Raw genomic sequence first — 21255 nt, forward strand, 5'->3', positions numbered from 1 at the left:
CACCTTTGCAATTGAGATACAAAGTCTGAGGAAGCAGCAGAGCTGGTGGTCTTCACTTTTCTTATGTCTGCCTGTTTCTTAAGAGGAAGATGGGTAAAAATCGAAGGGAAAAAAAAGTAACAACACCAACCCAAGAAAAATAAATAGATGAACGCCACAGTGCGAAAGAGAAGATATCGTGACACACTTGCTCTGTCTCTGATCTAGAGAGATTTGTCCAGTTCAGTCTCTAGTAGGAACTGCGGCAGAACTTTTGTACCTAAGGTACTGTCAGCACTATTGGCCCAGGGCCCAAGAAAATGAAAAAGTTCGAGACTGCCTCCATGACGTACACGAGAGAGGGAGCTCGCTGCAGTTTTTCGCGCAGCAGCGTATCGAGGGCAGACGCACAGCAAGTTAAACGGCAACAGTAACTAAAAGTTCCACTCGATCGGTTCCACGTTACGCTTGAAATGCATGTGCTGCAGGGCAACCTGGTTCTATAAAGATTGTAGTAGGTTGCTCCGAATCACGCGCGTCTCCGCTGTACGGCAGCGCTGGCATCGAGACACCCAGCCTGGAGCACTAGAACGCGGTAAATTTAAATTGGCTTCAGCAAACCTCTAGCGTGTTATCTTGGGAGGAGCGCGACGGACGAGGAACAGCATGAGGGGTGAGCGGGAAAGCAAAGAGAGGCATTTACTTGGGAAACGTCGACGAAAGACTATCGGCTTTTGTCTGCATTTGCAACGAAAGCAGCAGATTCGTGGCCAATTTTTTTCTTTAGGTGCGCACTCCCGACACCAGTAATGGGCTCCCTGCCTCTTCGCCACTTTGCCTACTCTCTTCTTGGCCTAGCATTTCCCTTTCCACACTACGCCAAGCGGAATTTCCTGTTAACGATCCGCACGGACAGAAGAAAGCTCAAAGGGCTCTGCTATTAAAACGTAGTTACCAGTGTGCTAGCGGCACGTTATCGTTAAGTGATGCGATCAAACGGAAGTAAAGGCCTCGTGCAATCTTACCGGTGGTATGTATGCCTTAGCGATGGACTAGTTCGGCGGCCACCAATCGCACCCACAAGATTCTGTGACGTCATACAGCAACTGCCGGAGTGTGGCTTAGCAGTCGCCACTGGATTATGTTCGCTTTAATATCTGAACTATTTCTTCAAAATTTGTGACAGAATTGGTACTGTTGTTATCGGGACAAAGACGTCTCTTTAATGAACCAAAGTTGTACTTGGTCTTCATGGCTCCTTTAAGGCATTTAAAGGAATGCATCGAAATGTTGACACCTACCCCGCCGAATGGAGACGTTACTCCATAGGCTCCTTCTCAACGCAGCGTTAAAAAACTCGTACCTACATCGGATAGGCCAGACATCAAGCCCATATTGTGATGATTCTGGCTCAACTGAAACAGTGGAGCATATATTACTGGAGTGTTCTGCTTATGCTAAATCATGGTGCCGTCTACAACATAAAATTGATTGTCTCCACACTGGACCAATGACACTGAGAATATTATTTGTAGCATGACCCTCTCCCTCTGCTCAACGCAAAGCCCTGTCTACACTATTCGAGTTTATCCAGGGCATTCGTGTGTCTACGACGTTGTAGTCTTCCCGTCATTTCAAGAAATTTTTAACTCAATTCCCTAAAGCAGGACTGCATTTTTTTTACTTTTTTCTCTTCTGCTGCTTTTCTTAACTACACCTACTATCTTTTCCCCTTTCCTCCTCGCCCTGCAGAGTAGCATGTCGGCGAACTCATGTCGGCAGACCTGTTTCCGTTTTCCCCCATTCGTTACTGTGGGTCGTTACCCATTCCCTCCACCCTGGGAGCGCCCTGCGATTGGCTTACCTCGGCGTCGCCCTATACCTCGCCGGCAGGCGAGTTACACGTTCCTACCATCCAGAACGACAAGATGGAGACCGAAGTCGTCATCTTCACGGACGCCGCCGTCCGCGGCAATGAGGCTGCGATCGCATGGACATCATCGGAAGCCCCCTTGCTAAACGGTTCCCGGAAGATCTCCAATACATTTGGCCTAGCTGAAGAAACCGAACTCATGGGTGTTTTAGGCGCTGTCCACTCCATCCGCGACCATTGTGACTCTCTCTCAGCCGGGAAATATCGCATCATTACGGATTCCCACGCCGCCCTTGAAGCATTGAACAGAACATTTGCACCTAATTATACGTCCACGTATAGCCATGCGAGACCTTCAACTGGAAGGCATCGCCATCCGCATCGTCTGGTCCCCGGGACACGGGCCTGAGACCCATGGCAACCACACGGCTCACACCACCGCCCGGGAGAGACTTGACACACCTCCAGAAGTTTTCAGCGCCCCGTTGTCCACCAGGGCATTCATGCCCCATCTGACAATAAAAATATTCAATCCTCCTCCTCTGTAAAAAAGAGTCCGTGCTAAAGTTCTCTTAGTCGATATTCAGAGATTAAAATGTGCGAATAATTTTTACGTTTCCCTTTTACAATGCAGGCAGTACAAAACCATCTTAAGTCTCATAAGATGTAAATATACGAAATGGAGTTTTAGAATAGTGTTATCTTGAACTGGCATGTGTGGGTCTGCATGAAGCAGTAAAAATACAAAAGGTAACGGAAATAAGCAGGAATACTAAGGTGAAAACCTGGATGTAGAAATTTTGGCGGATGCCAGTGGTATCAGATTACAGTCGAGTAGGTGGTCACGTAGCTATGAACGACTGGGGAAAATATATAATGAAGAAAGCATAACCGGGATCAGCAGGAAGACGTAAGAACGAATAACAGAAAAAAATTAAGAAATAGAGATAAGCGGAGCACAATAGAACCAAGAGGAAAAAGAAAGGAGTAAAGTAAGACAAAAAAGGTGAAAAACTAAGACAAATATGTTAATGCGATGCTGAAATAACAAATGTTGCGAAGGTAGGAAGGAAGAAAATATTAAATGAATTAACAAAAAAAAAAGAATAGAAAGGAAGGGACAAAAAAGAATAATGAACCCATTTATCGAGTGCTCTGACGCGCGGTATAGCAGGTCTCACCCCATCCGACGACGTAGAAGACGAGCAGCGACTTCTGCTCCGCGAAGGCCGACGCGATCAGCTTGTGCAGGTAGAAGCCCTCGCAGAACATCCACGCGTACTGGCACAGCCGGAAGTAGCGGGAGAAGGTGTACAGAACCTTGCACAGGTCCTGCATCGAGAGGGAGGGAAAAATACGAAGAAATTGAGGCAGAACCGATTATTTGGGGAATGCTTACCTACGTAAATGCTATTTGTATTGTGATCGTAAGGGTGCGACGGGGCCCGTTACGCCCACTTGACCTTTGGAGACAGCTACCAATCCACCTCCAGTGCTAAAGCTGGGGTAATGAAGAACTGCTACCACGTGATAGTGACTGCGCGTGCACATTCGGCACATGGTGGCATCTCGCTACACTGAAATGGGGGTGGTCTTCACGGGTGATGCGGCGGTGCGGTCATGATTAGCAGTGCGGTTACGATAGCGTGAGAATTTGTGCTGATGAACTTAATTCGTTTCCCCACACTCCTTACGCTTCCTCAAACCGAGCCTTTATTGTCTTTACCCTCCTCGAGACTGCGCGAAATAAGCGGTGTGTATTACACAACAAAGCGGTTAGTGGTATTGTTCGGCCGGTATGTTTCGCTTCCGTGATGAACATCCATTGCGGGAAGGCGAGCTTTGGCGCGCGCTCCGCAGTAAGACCACCCTGATCGTGAGGGTTAGCTCCGTGAATTGCCAACAACGATCCGCGGATGTTAGTGAGGATATAAGCTGCACGTCCTTGTCATCACATGACCTACTAAAGCTGTCGAAGTAAAAAAAAAAAAAAAAAACCTCAAGATCACGGCAATGTCATTGGCTTGAAAAGTGGTCATTATGGTGAGCGGACTGATCCAAATCTTCAACGTCAGACGTGACGTCAGTCAACTCTATAACGAAAGGTTAATTCAGCGAAAGCGAACAATGCATGAAGCTCATCCCAGGGATGACCTCCTTGTTCATGTGTGAGTAAACGCCATGACACCGGCCTTTACGAGACCCCGCCGGCAAGCGCTGATAAAAAGGTATCCTCAAGGCCATCGCAAGGACACGCGTCACTGGTTAAAAGGCCCACGGTGAGTGGGGGGCCTGATGCAAATCCGCAAGCAGACATTGCATCATAAGCATAAGTAACGTCATGATGGCCGATCGAAAGGTGCGATAGTAAGCTCTGCGGAAAATAGGCCAATCAAAATTTGGCGATATTATTGGGATTCTCATTATGTACAAGTCGTACTGAAGCCGGTTTTGTACAGATAGTTGAACCTGAATTTCAATTAATTACTGAACTGTAAGTCACGACTTATCCCACCTGCTGTTTCGCATTGCGTAAGTTGATGCAGGCGGACAGCTTAATCGATCCCTGTTTTTGTGTGCGTTGAGTGAAAGTCGATGTGCTCGCGCGCCGCCTGTATGTCAGCTCATTATCTACAAAATGACATACTGCGGGCGGCTAAGTGTAGACAGGTGCTATCAGAGCTTGTCGCGTGGGAGGCGTTAAAAGGTCGCTGCTTGTTACACGAGACACCAAACGACAGTGATAGAAGCGGTGGGAGCCAAAATACGGGCCGAACATTCATCCACGTGCAGCAAGGGTAAAATTTTAACAAATCAAGAGTCGTCAATGAAATTCGACCGCGTTGAGCGACCTCCGTCGTAACTTCTCTCGCGGAAAAAAAAAGTGTAAAGGTTATTTTCTACGTTTTCAGTACCGTTTCTCCAATCAGGCTGTACCGCAGTTTTTATACTTATCGTCCCAGTTTTGCCCTTGGCAGCGGCGGGATTAGCGCGACCTAAAAGGTCGCTCGGAAGCTATAGAGGGGACTTTTGCGGGCTGCCAGGGATTTTAATTACGCACGCATGCAGGTCTGGGGCCCTTTCCTCCCGCTCTCATCAGCCGCTTGGAATGTGGAATGAAGGTGTCCGTGGGATTGAGGGAATGCAATGTGGGCGATGTGATGCAACAACAACAACAACAACAACAAAAAAACTGAACGCTAGTTAGACAAGGAGGCGGAGAAAAAATTCGGCCGCCATTCCACTGCGTGAAGGCGGTTTACATGTTATACCACGGGGCGAACTTCCGAATTAAAAAAATGACATCACATTTTAGGCGAATTTTTTTTCTGGCTGCAGCGTCGTCGCCGCTTCCACGCCGTCTCTTGCGCTCGCTCGGCGTCGTGGAACCTTTTTGCTTCCCTGGACACCGGATCGATCCGACGGTGACAGATTGGGTCATCGCCGCCATCATTCCTCGTACCAACGCGCGATCCGCAGCGAGCGTGTTGTCTTTCCCTTTGCGGCTTTGCGCCAGTCGCACTCGGTTTCTTTCGCGCATGCGCGCTCTGTGCTTTGGATGGGTTTCTGCTCACTTGCAGACGATTTGGATTAGCCATAGGCAGCTTCGCCGTGAATAATTTTATTGAGCTGTATGATGTGGTTGTGTTGGAGCCCTTATTTCTGCGGGTGAAGTACCTCAGACCAGGTACTCCTTGAACTAGGCCGCTGAAGGGGCCCAAGAGACCAGAGTCATTTGGTCCTTCAGCTAATCAGTGTTCCCACCCTCTGCTCAAGGGGAATGAAAAGGTTGGAGGAAAAGAATAGGGTGTTTGAACATTCCCATGTTAAGGGAAACCCCACTTCCCTTCCCTGGACGCGTATAGGCGTTTCCTAGTCAGCACAGCCAAGCGACGCATGGCGCCATCTAGGGGCATGATTGAAGGTATGTACAAGTGCTTGTGGGACTCAATTTAATCGCTCAGAATTGCTTGCTCTCGTAGTGTAGTATTTCCTCTACTGCGAAGCAAAAATCCTAACCCGGGTTCAAATCCCGTTACTGCTTTTTCTTTTTCATTTTGATGGGTTTGCTATATATATGAATATTAACATTTGTTATCACGTATATAATCAATTTATGAGATCTTTATACATTATATGTGGGATTACTGGTATTTTCGTTGCCTTTTGGTCAGTTTCAGTTACTGCTTCTTGTGCTTTTTTGTGGGTATGCCCCTTTTAGGTCAGGTTTGGCTATTTCTGTTGAATACTTCTACACCGTGGTTTACAACCACTGCAGGTCAGTTTTGGATGATATTTATATCAGTTCGGGCGGTTTTGTATACTTTAGGTACCTTTATGTTATTGTATAACCCCCATAAACAAGCTCAGGTGATGGCTGGCTGTACTGACTAGGAAACGCATATACGCTCCCTGGACTGGGTTGTATGAGGGTCACCTCCCCAGTGAGTCCAACAATATCCACAGTTCTTTTCTCCTCCCTCCTTTCTCAGTAAATCACCAACACCAACACTACTCAGTTCTAGTACATGTGACTACATAATATTCAAGTTTCATTGTCAAAGTAGTTGTCTCTCGAGGCGCCATTGGAGCAACACACACATTGGCCTTCCCCTGAGGGCAGCAGGTGTCTGGTATAATTCTTGAAGACACATATAATTGGTGTGGCAAGATGGAAGCGCAGCGGTGGTCATTTGTGACTGGTTAATTTCTGGAGTGTCAGAAACAAGTGCCAAAATAATTCATGCCACTAAGGTCCCTCACTCAGGCGATGCAGTGCAGAAAGTGTCATGCATAGTGTTGCAAATGTTCCAAAGCCAATGCGATGCACCGACTTTCCATATATGGTTTACAATCACTCCTCTAATATCAAATAACATGCGGTTAAAACTGTTACGAAGCACTTCAGCTACCGCTAATGATGTTGAAATACGTGAGCGTCACTTGTTGAGTAGTTGCAGCACGTGTGTTGGTGGCTATTTTGACCTGCCTGCCAATGGGAATTGATGAACCGACCACGGGACTCAGACGGCTGGAGTTACTGGACAATCCTTCTCAAATGGTACACAATAATTGTGTGTTGTTCTGACTAATCACCGCCTCGCATCACCGCCTAATAAAAATTGGCTGGCATCGTCACTCGTCGATCAACTAGATTGGGTATGATGTTAGACCTACATTAAGCCTCAACATTTGGTGACCTTAACGTTGAGATCAAGCGACAAGCGACGTCAAACTCACCGTACGCCAAACTGCGGCTACGAAACTTCAAAAAGAAGCGTTAGGGCTAACGTTGTAGAATCCGCCTTCAGAGTTTGGCGGCTTGAAGAAAAGAGCGCCAAAAACAGGGCACAGGCGGGGAGGACGGAGACACCGATGCGCAGCGGTGCAGTAGTACTTTCTCTTTGTTTTCTGAGCTCTTTATTTTTCAGGTTGTAATGCACCAACCACACTAACAGCATATTTTACACTTCAGGAGGCTGTATTAATGCCACTGGCCTATTCACTTGAGTTTTATTCCAAAAGAGGTCCAAAATGCTTGTACATTCGATTTTTTTTCATTTTATAAGTAGCGTGCAAGCCACGTAATAGCCAAAAACTGAAGTCCGCTTTCCCCTAACGTGCGTACTTTTCAAAAAAAAATTATTATAAATATGCTGCGTTTGACCTGCTGTTTCTGGCGGCCGCAGTATTGAGTTTTGTCGCTTTGCGCACGGTAAGGTGTAAGCGTTCTGTCTAAAATTTGCTTGAAAAGAAAACCTGCAACAGAATGGTATTAAGTATAAAGGAAGCTTCGCAGTATGCAACTGAAAAAACAACGAAAAAGAAAATACTTGTGATATTGGATCAGACGCTAGATGTGATAGGTAATGTCGGCCTAGTACAGCCGGTAAAGGCTTGTCTATAACACAGCGTTCGTACTCTCAGCCCTATCCTGCCTCGCCGGAGCGGGATTTGAATAAAACTACTGCGGAATTCTGAAGTCTTAGCCCTTCGCTTTTGCCTCCGACATGTTTGGAACGAGTATGTTTCGGCAGCTTTCGGATGTAGCTGGTTGAAGTTGAAATCGCTGTTATAGACAAGCGTTTTACCGGCTGTACGTCTCAATACACATCTAGAAATGGCTTGTATAGGAAGAGTTGAAACATGCATAAGAATAATTAACTGTTGTGCTTTTTTTTCGACAAAGCATCAATTAAACAACCAATATAAACGAAGGCCCTCTGTTTTTTCTTCGAGATAAGGAAAATGAGATTCTTCTTTATAACAACAACAACAACAACAAAAAAAAAAACAAGCGTCATAACTAACAAAAATTCCCAAGAACTTGATTGATTGTGGGGTTTAACGCGCCGACGCAACGCAGGCGATGAGGCGCGCCGTAGTGGAGGGCTCCGGATTAATTTTGACCACCTGGGGATCTTTATCGTGCGCCAAAATCTCGTACACACGGGCGTTTTTGCTTTTCGCCTCCATCAGAAAAGCGGCCGCCGCGGCCGGGAATCGAACCCGCGACCTCGTGCTCAGCAGCGGAACGCCTTAGCCACTGAGCCACCGCGGCGGGTTTCCCAAGAACTTCCCAAGAACTTCCGCCTAAGGGGGAACGCCCAGTTAAACCTTCTGTCGATCTCATGTTGAACTTTCTCTTCAGCTTTGCAGCCACGGCCGTCCAGCTCCGACTGATCCACAGGGGCCAAGTGGCCCTGGAAGCATTTGGAACCCGCGAAGAGGGAGTCACCCCGTCAGGCGCCTAACGCACTCTATTTGACAATAAAATTTGTTTCCTCCTTCTACTCCTCAGCACTCTACCAGCCCCCTGATTGACAGCACCCTACGAAGCTCGGTCCGCTGGTTCGCCATCATCAGGTTCCTCCTGCTGATCTTCTGTTCAGTTTTAAGTGCAATGCACTTCTTAAGCGACCCTGAACCTGCGTCCAACGGCGATGTCCGCATCACATACCCACGTGGGGGATTGGCCAGGAATCTCCTCGTCTTCCTTGGCAACGGGGGGAGATGGGCGCGCGCTGCCTGGCCGCTGACATGGCACATACCCACGTGGGGGATTGGCCAGGAACCGCTTAAAGGAGTACTGACACGAAATTTCAAAGCTGAGATCCGCTCTAGCAATCAAGTACAACGACAACACAAATAGGTGTCTGTGAATAAATGCATCTTTCTTTCTTTGTAGTTGTGTGTGTGTGTGATCTCTCTTTCGCGAACATTACCGAACCGCGCAAATTCAACTCGTGCATTCGCACTTTCACATTCTTCCCCTCGGGGAAATGCGGGGAATTTTTTCTGTTTTAACCTTTTCACTCTCTTAATTTCGCGTCCGCGCCCGTAAGCACTTGAACAGCCCCCTGTACAGCAGCCTACGGAACTCGTTGCGCTTGTTAGCCATCGCCAGGAGCATCCTTAGCTCGTTCCGCACGCTAGCCATCCCCAGGGCCTATCCTCCTACGGTGTTTCTGTTTCCCTTTGCCGTCGCGCTCTCAGCAATCCTTTTCAGAGCCCTCCGTCGAGTCCTCTCCCGCACTGCAATCTCCCTTTCCGGAACAGGCAATCCTGGGCTCACGCTCCGCCGCTCCCGTTCCTTTCTGGCGCGCGGTGCCCGCTCACGCCGCTCACGTCTGTCTGTCTGTCTGTCTGTCTGTCTGTCTGTCTGTCTGTCTGTCTGTCTGTCTGTCTGTCTGTCTGTGACGCGATTCAGCCACCTGGCCGATGTGCAACGAAGTCTGCGGAATAGTCTTATATACTTACAGCGAAATCTAAACGAAGTCCGGGCTATATGTTCATACTTGTCAACATTGTTGAACAAGAAAAGGACATTACGCAAATATAGGGCAGAAAATTAATACACAAGCAATGGAATGTTTATTTAACCTTTATAAAAAAATTCATACATGCTTGCTTTTCGAAATGAAATACTACATCTACCGCAAAAAAAAATCACACTGTCACCTGATGTCGCCCACGCCACTATATCTGGCGGCATTTCAAGAATTCAAGCGGCAACAGTTACGAAAGGTTCCACTAGATAGGTTCCCCACTCTGCTTGGAACGCACGTGGACAAGGGCAACCCGGTTCTATAAACGTTGAAGTAGGGCTCCTCGATTCACGCGCGTCTCCGCCGTACGGCAGCGCTGGCATCGAGGCACCGGGCCTGGAGCAGTGGAACACGGTAAATGTAAATTGACCTGAGCAAACATTTAACGTGTTTACCTTGGGAGGAGCGCGACGCAACGGGGACAACATGAGAGGTGATCGGGAAAGCGAAGGGAGGCATTTGGCAAATGTCGGCAAAGACTATCGTCTTTTGTCGAGATTTGCGACGAAAGGAGCAGATACGGGGCCAATTTTTTTTTATTGTACAGAACTGCACACCTCACAACAATTAAGAATTAAGATCAGGCAAAGGTAAAGGGGAGAGAGGGGATGAGCATCGAAACTCTGCACACGCATACCGGGTTTTGTTCGACGCGGATGTTCTTCTCTTCGCTGACGTGGTCCAGGATGAAGAGCGAGTCGACGAGGATGACGCTGATGTCGTACAGCACCATGGCCACGCAGAAGTTCTTGTGCAGCGATATGCGGTGCACCTGCAGCTGCCTGCGAGTGCGACGCGAAGAAGGTAAGACTGCAGCTGTGTATGATTATGCGAGAAGGTACGGGTTACGGGTTACGTTGCATATGTGATTAGGGCTAAGCACGACCGGGCCCTCGTTCGGCCGCGAAAAGAAGCATCGATTATAACAACAAGTACGCCAGGCTACTGGGCTGCTATTTGCGGCGTATAAGTGCCTTGCAAATGTTCATAACTGAGAGAGGTTATGTAGCATACCAGTGAAAGTTTTCTTAATAGTAATTTTTGAAGGCTATCCTCTAAAGCTTCCTTACAAGGCTATCTCTAGACTTACTCGGTTTGCTAATGCTATAGAAAACTACACCGCGTGGCAGCATAATATGCAGAATTCACGCACCGAGTTGTTGAGTACTTGCAGCTCAATGCGGAGTGCAGCTTTGTCTTTGTTTTTCCGTGAAGCGTGTGCTAGGAAGCTTAATATTGCTTTTAAGGTTCGGCGAAAGAAGCCTCTACTTCATTGCGAATAAAATCGAAACGCATTTACGAGAAAAGCAGCGGTGACGCACTTGTAGGCCGAGAAGATGATGATGGCGGGAACCAAGACGACGACCGACAGCGAGTGCAGCACGATGGAGAATATGGTCATGGAACGGTGGTACTGCGTGCGAAGAGAACACCACAACGTGAAACAGAGTTAGGGAAGGACGGCGGGGAAAACGTCAGATTAGGAAATAACAAATCAAAACAGTCACCGTTATTGTCTTATGTGTACCGTCTAACACTGATGTCACAAGAACGATTGAGATGAGAAATACAGCTCCTCTGCCATGCTAGGTGTACCGGATTGCTATCTTTGTGACGGGCCCCTCATCCTTGATCTCTCTCTCTCTCTCTCTCTCTCTCTCTCTCTCTCTCTCTCTCTCTCTCTCTCTCTCTCTCAAAAAAAAAAAGACTGTTCTTAAAGCGCCGACATCAGTGCAGACAACAAAAGCCTTCCTGGAGGGCACAGCGGAAACGTTTATACAGGTGGAAGAACAGACGATTGGGCGATTTGGTACTGATTCATGCTCGCTAACAGCGCGCACTGTCGAAGGAAAAATGCAAAGAAGGCGACGAGACGAGCGCCGGCTCACAACTACTTTTCATTGAAGGAAAAGACGAAATATATACTCACAACAGACGAGCTGCGCCTGACAATATACCGTAAAAGAAGAAGGGAAAACATGAAGTTGACATTGAAAAAGATATGGACGACTGAAGCCAACTTATCTACAAGGCAGAGCACTGCAGGAACAAGACATCACCTGTAATCTAAAAAACAAATGTGCGCCAATCAACCCTGTGAATGTGCTTGAAAAGCAAAGCTGTAATCGGCATCCACAACGATTACCCATGCGTCGTCACTTAAATCCACTCACGTTGCTCTACAATAGTGAATCCAGAGGCAAGTGAAATGCACTTAGCCACGCCCTTCTTTACTTCAAAGAGATATTCTTTGCTAAGGTTAAATCATGCATGATGCATGAGCGGTAGTTGGTTGAGTTGAATTGGTGTAACACATGACAGTGGGAACTCTTTTTTTATAAAATAAAGGAAGCTCAGACCCGGTGTTAGACGATCTCCCTTCACCGCCTCTGGCGCCGCCGACAAACTCGACGAAATCGGCGAGAGATGGAGGAGGAGGAGGAGAAGGAGGAAATACTTCTATTCAGATTTCTGAACGGCCCAGAGGGCGGGCCAGGGGAGTAGTTCCTTCTTCACTGGAGCCCATATGCAACCCCCCCCGCCTGTGCTCTGTCCACCAGCTGAGAGCTGGACGGCAACATCTCCCATCGCTATTGTTGGGTAGTTGACGGGAAGAGTGGTGGGTGCTCAAGGGTGAAGTTGCACACCTCGATAATGTGGCAGAGTGTTTCTACTTCCCAGCAAAATTTACATTCAGCGTCGTAGCGATTCGGGTGCATTGAGTGAAGACGCGTCGGATGGTATGAGCCGTAGGGTAGTAAAGCGCAGGCCTGTTGGTGGGAGTATTCGTTGCCCTCCATGGAAGCGTGAGCAGGCGTCTAGATGAGCTGAATGGAACTGGTTGGGCAGTGTTTTTTAGCACACGTAGTGCAGCTCGGGACACCCACCCTGACTGGTATTTCTGCTAGGCTTGTTGGAAATCGGTGACTACCTTCCGAACCCATGGTTGAGCGAGAGCCAAGGCGATGGCTGCCTCTTCTGCTGCCGTCATGTCTTGGGTCTTGAGTGAGGCACACGCAAGGAGTTTGCTTCTGGTGGTCGCCACGATGATGGCGTACTACTGCCCTCGATGTTGGGAGGCGTCAGTGTAGATAACTGCATGATCCCCACAGAGGATGGTGTTGAGCGCTTGAGCCCGTGCTTGCGGCGACCCTCGTGGTGTGAGCGGTTCATATTTCTAGGTAAAGAGAGGAGCATCTTAGTTCTTGTCGCCAAGAGTCCGGTAGTACATCACGCGGAGTGACATTTTGTGCTGCCCAGCCAAACTGGGGAAGGATGCGGCGATCCAGTACAGTTCCGCTCAATCGGAACTTCTGGTTAGAAAGATGGCCCTCTATCAGCTCTTCCACCGTGTAGTGGAGCCCCATCCTAAGCAGCCTCTCCGTGAACGCACTCATGGGAAGACCAATGGCCGGCTTAACCGCATTTATAATCATTATATGAAGCATCTTTATGTCCTCCTTGCCGAGAAGAAGATAGGGGGTGTCCTACGTGATTCTCTAGATGACAAAAGCTTGAATTAATCGAACGGTATTGGCTTCCTGGAGGCCTCGCGTCTTGGTGGCAACTTGCCTGATCAGGTGTATGATATAATTGATGCTGTATTTGAGGCGCTGCAAGGATCGTCACTCTTGGTGTTGGACTGGAGAGATGTAGGCCCAGGATCTTGATGATTGGGTTTGGGGTGATGGCCTGGCCTTCAAGGAGTATTTGAGTGTCGTCGCGCCATATCTTATCCCAACTCAAACGGACACCGACAAACTCGATCGCCTCATCTGCAAAGCAACAAAACAACCTTTGGGTCCCTCGATGAGTACGTCTACAGCCAAACGACTTAGCATGGGGCTCCACAATACCATAGAGGAGCTCATCGCAGGACACCTTTCCAGTCAACGGCTTCGACTTGTCCAAACCGAAGCAGGCCACGCGGTCCTTCGAAATATTCAATGGTCATGCCCTGGCCAGACCCACCTGGTCACCATCCCCGACACTTGGCGCCAATGTATTTTTGTACGCCCCATTCCCAGAAATATGCACCCGGACCTCCACCCTGGTAGTAGAAAAGCCCGAAGCAGAGCCCACGAAAAACTTTACAGCAGCCGATCCGACGTAATTCTACACAGATGCGGCCAGTTACAAAGATACTCAAACTATGGTGCCAGTGGTGACCTCTAAGAACGCCCTCATCACCAACGCTTCTATCCAGAGAACTTCCTTCATGGACGCTGAAGAATTGGCTTTTCCCTTACCCAAACCACCTTCAAGATTATATTTACCGATTCGCAAGCCGCTTGCCGCAGGCTTTTGTCGGGACGGGTGGCCCCGCCACATGCCGATTTCTGAAAGAACATATGCCTGCCCATCGGGTGGACATCGGTAGACTTCCGCCCACTCTGCACTGACGGGCAACAATTTTGCTCATCAATAGCCTCGAGACCTCACTCACCGAGCCGCTGAAACCGAGACTGTTTCCGCACCTCTCCCCACCTACCGAGAAATCACCCAATACTACCGAACCACGAGACAGACCTTCCCCAGTCTTCACACGTCTTTGACCAAAAGCCAAGAAATCACGCTCAGACAAATTCAAGGAGTTACTTTTCCCCACTCCATCCGTATGCATTTACTCTTTCCTACACAGTACTCTGATAAGTGTAAATTAGCATACCTGGTCTCAACTTCAAGAAAACTCTTCCACAATTTCGCCTCCTACAACTTGCGCTTGCCCACATCAATGCGCGATATTCACATATGGCCCACATTTTTACTGACGCCTCAACTACGCCTCACGGTAGTTCTTCCAGCGTCTTCATTTCGTCGATCGGCAAAGCCTTGTCCTACCACCTGGAACGAACAACCTCATCCACGTCTGCCAAACACCGTGCACCTAAACAAGCCCTGCGCTACATTCTTCGTCAGCCACCAGCAGAATGGGCTATATTCACGGACTCGAAGGCGGCGTTGCAAACCCTACGGCGTGCCAACTGCTTCAGCCTTCACGAGCACATATCCCGTGACGTCCCGCGGCATTCTCGGCAACGAGAAAGCGGATGAAGCAGCTCGTAGAGGCCTACAGCTGCGCAATGTAAGAAAGATTTTTTACACAAAACACGAGGCCGCAGCGCTCGCGAAGGAGCTTGCCTTAGAGGAGCGAAACCGCCTCTGGTCTTGTCCTGAAACTCGGCACCCTTTCCTGCACCATGTAGACGCTGGACTTTACCACTGGTTGCGCCTCAACGCAACGCTCACGAACTCTTACCGCCATCGCCTCGGTCTAACTGGAAATCCCTATTGCGATAATTGTGGATTGCCCGAAACAGTAGAGCACGTCCTTCTAGAGTGTCCGGCACACGTCCAAGAAAGAAATCACCTCGCAGAAAAGGCTGAGTGCCTCAACACCGCATCTATATCTTTGAAAGGTCTCCTTGGAGCCTGGCCCTCTCCATCGTCCCAGGGAAAAGTGTTGTTTGCCTTATTTGACTACTTTCGTGGAATCGGCGTCGCAGAGACAATTTAGAACTTTACCTGTGAGATCGTGTGGACTTTTTCCTCACCACACAAAGCTTCGTGTTCACTTTTTCTTTTAACCTCTTCTTTTCCCCCTTTCTTCTGTCCTACTGAGCTGAGCTGAGAACGTGCTTGGTAGAACAATGCCGATCTCGGACAGGCTATGGGGATCAAAGGTTAAAATGGCATATTCCTCACCTTCTCAATCAGTACCCTGACATTCTGGATCTCACTCGATATCTTAGCCCAAACAAAGTATCTAAAGTTATGAAAGAAAAATTGTTGAGGCAAATAAAAAAATGATCGGTGTCAGCATTTGTTAGCGCTCTAATTTTGTCACTTTCCAGTGCCTGAAGGATGTGTGCATTGTGATTTCTTTGTTTCTTGTTTTGTGGGTTCATATATCAGGTGTGTGTTCATATTTTTGTTCTGATATGATTATGCCAGTGTGCACCTTTTATTTTGGCGAACGTATGTAACTCGCTTGTTGTATTTTTTTGTTTTGTTTGTTTATTTTTGTTATATTCTTCCTCTAATTGTTGTTCCTCGTGATCCCGCTGCTCCTCTGATTGTTACGGGTGGCAGGGCCCCGTCAGGCAGTTTTGTTTGCCTTTTGCCATGCCATCCAAGGCAGTTTTGAATTGTCTAAAATAAATGGATACAACAACAACTTCTTTTAGGGCCTTTACTCCCTTCTCCCGATCCCCGCAGAGTAGCATGTAGGCGGGAAACATGCCGTCAAACCTCTCTGCTTTCATCTAATAAAGAGCGCTCCCTCTCTCTCTCTCTATCCCTCTCTCTCTCTCTCAATCTCTCTCTGCCAGGAACCAGGAACTCTGACACACTTATTATTCGACTGCACAAAACAATCAGACCTTCATCCCCTGGACCCGACCCCTTCCCCTGAGCAGTGGGAGATACTGCTGTCCAGCTGTCGACCTGAGGACCAGCTTCTTTTTGTGACTAGGGATACGGCAGCCGGGACAGCACATGGGCTCCTGGACTGAGGAACTACTCTCACGTTGTTGCATAATAAAGTTGTCTCTCTCTATCTCTTCCTTTGATGTGTCGTTTGGCGTGAGGGTGGACGACAGGGAGCTCTGATTTTTAAAGTGAACACTGGAGGCCACAGGTTTTAGCATATTGGCGTACTAGAAGGAAGATTGCGTGCGTTGGTGTGAGCTTCCTTTAATTTTTGTAAGTCCTAGCGCATGCTCAAGGTGCGGACACGGTCGCTACACGTGCCGCGGGCGGAGCGCACAGCGGCGCGAGAGGTCGCATGACGCAGGTGGCATTCAACGAGAACGCAGGGGGTAAACTCGCAGAGGTGATTGGTGCGTGCACCGCCGGTCTTTCCCGTTTCGACATCGGCTCGTAGCTCAATTGGTAAGACAACGGGTTCACGCTCCGTTACTGTATTAGTTCCAGGTTCGATTCCTGGCGGTGCCAGTAATTTCTTTTATTGGTTCGCGGGAGTTTTCTGTTGACACCAATGGTCACGAAAGAACCCTTGGGGGGTAGAGGTAAAAAGCCTTGCTTTAAAACTCGAATCCTTCATGGCTGAGCACAATCGAGGGCTGGCTTACACACATTTGCCCCACCCGGCTTAACGATATGGTAAGCCTCGACCACCTCTCAGGTCGTCTTATCTTTATGCTTAAACAACGCTTTCGTTTGCCTGAAATACAGGTAGCACAGGATAGTACAGGTTTCGCAATGCTTTGAAAAGTGCGCTTCCGCATCTTTTTCATACTATTCGTGTACTACATTAGAGTCCATTAAGACATCGCCCGGTTTACCGGAGGTTGTTTACAGTGTTCCGTTGATGTGCGGGAGTCGGTTTATCGCCCAAACCGGACGATGTCTGAATGTGCGCTAATGGAGCACAGGAATAGTACAAAAAAGATGCGGAAGCGCACCTTTCAAAGCATTGTGAAACCTGTGCTATCCGGTGCAATGTGTATTTCAGGCAAACGAAAGCGTTGTTGAAGCCTAAAGATAGGGCGATCCGAGAGGTGGTGGACGGGACTTACCATATCGCTAAGCTGGGTGGTGTAAATGCGTGTAAGCCAGCCCTCGAATGTACTCAGCCATGAAGAATTCGAGTTTTTAAATTACAGGTGGTGCCTTGTTCCTGCAGTGCCGTGCCTTGTAAAAAAAGGTGGATTCGGTCGTCCATATCTTGTGCAGTGTCAACCCGATCTTTTCCTTCCTCTTTTACGGTGTATTGTCACGCGCAGCTTGTGTGCTGTGAGTATATATTCCCTGTTTTCATTCAATAACAAGTAGTTGTGAGTAAGCGCTCGTCCAATCACCCTGTTTGCCTTTCTCCTTCGTCTGTGCGCGCTGTTAGCGAGCATGAGTTTATACAGGCGCTTGGCCCAGCTTGTAGCTACATAGCGATGCCACCAGGAAAGGCAGGGGTTCGGCGGAAGGCATTTCAAGGATTGTTTCTGGCAAATAAATAAATAAAAAATAAATAAATAAATAAATAAATAAATAAATAAATAAATAAATAACTGAATAAATGAATAATTGAATAAATAAATAAATAAATAAATAAATAAATAAATAAATAAATAAATAAATAAATAAATAAATAAATAAATAAATAAATAAATAAATAAATAAATAAATGCACCGTGAAAAGCCCCGCTGCGCACCGTGAAAAGCCCCTTCTCGCTGGCGGCTTGCTGAGCCGTTTAGGTCAGGCCCTTAGAGTTCTAAGCTTGGCGCAGCGTGTGCGGAAATCACGCGTACCCACGCCATCATTGTCATCCTTTACCTTTGCGTTCCCTGCTTCCCTCCACCACTATGACTAAGAGCCTTCGTTAATTGCTCTTGTTGGCCCTATGCATACTCTCAACGTTTGGTAACCCTTATCTTTAGGCCTATCGACGTGCAAAGAATGCCACATGCACTCTACGTAAAGCTTCCGGCACCGGTTGATTACGTTAGACCAAATAGCATAGTATCAGGCCTAACGCAGCGACACCGCTGAGTGTCCAATCGAACACCCCGTTCCTTTTCGTTGAGTTGCGTTCGTAACCACGTGACGCCTCGTGGTCAATGGGAACGTCACGCCGGCGCATACCCGAGTTCGCAGCGCTATGTAACCCGTCGCATCGCAGCCATGGCTGTTTAGGGTTCTATACAGACACCGGGTTCCAGACAACACGGACGCCTACTTTTTCGCACTGTGGGTCATTTATGATTTTGCACTTATAAACGTCAGGATAAAACGACGAGCTACGCGCCGCGGCGGCTCAGTGGCTAAGGCGTTGTGCTGCTGATCACGAGGACGCGGGTTCGATTTCCGGCCACAGCGGCCGCTTTTCTGATGGAGGCGAAAAGCAAAAACGTCCGTGTGAACGAGATTTCGGCGCGTGTTAAAGATCCCCAGGCATCAAAATTAATCCGGAGCCCTCCACTACAGCGCGCCTCATCGCCTGCATTGCGTCGGCGCGTTAAACCCTACAATCAATCAATCAATCAATCAATCAATCAATCAATCAATCAATCAATCAATCAATCAATCAATCAATCAATCAATCAATCAATCAATCAATCAATCAATAGATAAATGAATAAACAATAAATAAGTAAATAATAAATAAATTAATTAAAACGAGGAGCTCATATTTTGACATGTCTGCTACGAACATACGCACTCGAATTCAGGTACGGTGGCTTAGATACCGCAACCATCCAACGACCATTTAAAGATCGTGACTGTCTCCGAATTTCCGCATGCTTGCATATTTCACCGAGATTTCGTCCACCCTTACGGGCGCATTAAAAACACGCATATGTGACGCAATACAAAGCGTCATGCTTTTTATTGAGGCTCTTAACGCATTATTTACGACAGCGCCTCTTAGGATTTCCGTTCTCGGGTAGCGCTGCCTTTCTACCTCCCCTGCAATTCACATACTTCGCAACGAATGCATGGCTAAACAACGCAGAAGCCAACAAAGCGTGTGGGCAGACCTCGAGGGAGCCGCAGTCGTAGATGGTGTACTCCTTGCCGTATTCCAGGCTGTAGAACCAGGTGCCATTTTCCCAACAAGTCTTCTTCGACATCTCTGCGTCACAAAAGAAATGCAACAAGCTGGAGACAATGCCGTATTCTTCGTTTTAACGCAAGATCATCTCGCGGCTTTCACGCCGTCTGCAATTACGGAAACAGTCACGTAGCGTTGTTGTTTAGTGGATGAAGTGATACCCCGTTCTTGGTCTGAATACGAGACCCAGCGGATTATAATGTTCTAGAGTTGTGAAACAACCAATAAAAAGAAGTGAAATGGTTTTTATTGATGCAATAACATGTCTAATTTACTAATTCGGATTGTTCGTCTGCGACGTGTCTATGATACGCTAGAAAATGACAAAAAAAATAGCCACCACTACATTTCCCCCGCCACGATTTGCGGCTTTATAAAACTCGGAGTTCGATTTGTGAAGGGTGAGAAATTCGAAGGTTTATAGCAGTGAAAGGTTGTTATACATTGAGATATCGGCGAGATTTTTTTTGGGAGCAACAGCATATTTAAATTAAATAAATGTTACAAACGACATGTGCTCCCTTCACCGCGACTTAGTTTTTTTGTCAATACAAGTTCCCAGAAACTGCGTGTCGCTGTCACGTCTAAATCTTCGTTACCACGGGAGATCGATACATGTCGCAATGGAAACAAGTGTGAAAGTAGTAGACGGGCAATATGCTTGCGTTGGTAGGAAGCATTAGTAAAAAAAATATAAAAAATTCCCGTAATTTGACGGGAGAGACGGAACCAGAAACTATCAAAACTCTGGGCGTTACCACTACAAAAAAAAATCATTTTAAAACTTAGAATCTCACGTGCAAAGGCCTTCTAGTATATAGATCTCAAGGCCAAGACTAACAGAGAAAGGAAAATATCGACTAAGGAAAGAGACAGCCGCCGACTTGAACGGATATCAGGATGTGAATAATCGATTTAGGACTAATGAGGAACACATCGAACTCCTCAGCGTTTCTCAAGAAGGCTGAAGTTCGTCGGTCACTTTATCGGCTAAAGAGGGAAAAAAAAAACGTTTGAGAACAGCATGTAGGGGAAACGAACGGCGGCATAATTAATGGGGATCGCGAGGCCAGTCAAGCGAATGTGTAGACAAAGCAAAGACACACCGAGAAAACAAAACGCCTCTGCAAGACATAAATGGTACAACAAGAAAAAAATGCCAGAATAAAGTTGACGGTGTTCTTCCGGTTCATTCTCGCGACTGTGGCTTCTTTGGAGAAAAGAACAAGAAGACGGTAAACGGAGACAGTAGTAAGACCAGAAAGAAAAAAAAAAACCCTGTTCTCGTTGGGATTCTACGCTCAATTAGGCAAATTTGACGACCGCAATAAATGAAATGGATAAGAGCTGGTTTTATCTGAGATCGCTAACAGCAACGCCGTAAGGTTTAGATTTATTGCGGTGGACAAGAAGGCCGGAGAACATTCGTGAACAAGAAGAATCAATGAGTACTATAGTATCAACAACTCTGGAACGAGAAAAATTACTGCAGCTCAAAACACACGGTTTTTGAACATTTTAAATTGCATTTTACCTTTAAAAAGCACAAGATTAGAAGTCTGCACGAAGCAGTCTTCAAAACGAGTGCCAAATCGAAGTGCACCGACAAACGTCGTACGGCTAGAGATGAGAGGGAAAGGCGTCTGTATACTTTAAAAATGTTTGTATTATTTCGTTTTTATCGTCATCTTGGTGGCTAGAAAGCCATGGCTCGGCGGCACTTGTCGTTCTTTATACGAGAAAAGCGCCCTTACACAAATACACGCAAGCTTAACGCCCCGGCATTCATTCGCTGACTCTCTAGTACGCACGTTATTCCCTTTTATTGCTGCTTCGATTTGTTCTTTGGGCAGTTTTTTATGGGGACGAGTTAACTTCAATAAAATTTATGAAGTACACGAACCTTGCACAACCACTGACTTTGTCACAATACCACAGGAACCCCCGTTAGTGTGTTGGCATCAATTTTGTTAGAAAAAGTATATTAGTGCGCGTACAAAAT

At 47.3% G+C, this 21255-nt stretch overlaps 1 protein-coding gene across 1 annotated transcript in view; it reads right to left on the bottom strand.

The window, feature by feature from the left end:
- LOC144169645 (calcitonin gene-related peptide type 1 receptor-like) overlaps nucleotides 1–21255 on the bottom strand; it is a 260413-nt gene that overhangs the window by 25880 nt on the left and 213278 nt on the right. Inside the window, exons 8-11 of the mRNA XM_077698911.1 lie at nucleotides 19180–19274; nucleotides 11004–11095; nucleotides 10319–10463; nucleotides 3034–3184 (exon numbers count right to left, since the gene is read on the bottom strand). Of these exons, the coding sequence (XP_077555037.1) occupies nucleotides 3034–3184; nucleotides 10319–10463; nucleotides 11004–11095; nucleotides 19180–19274 (483 nt within the window). The remainder of the gene's footprint in view (nucleotides 1–3033; nucleotides 3185–10318; nucleotides 10464–11003; nucleotides 11096–19179; nucleotides 19275–21255) is intronic.

This window comes from Haemaphysalis longicornis, unplaced genomic scaffold, assembly GCF_048455015.1.
Source record: "Haemaphysalis longicornis isolate Haplotype H1 unplaced genomic scaffold, Haemaphysalis longicornis Haplotype H1 scaffold_2, whole genome shotgun sequence".
Lineage (NCBI taxonomy): Eukaryota > Metazoa > Arthropoda > Arachnida > Ixodida > Ixodidae > Haemaphysalis > Haemaphysalis longicornis.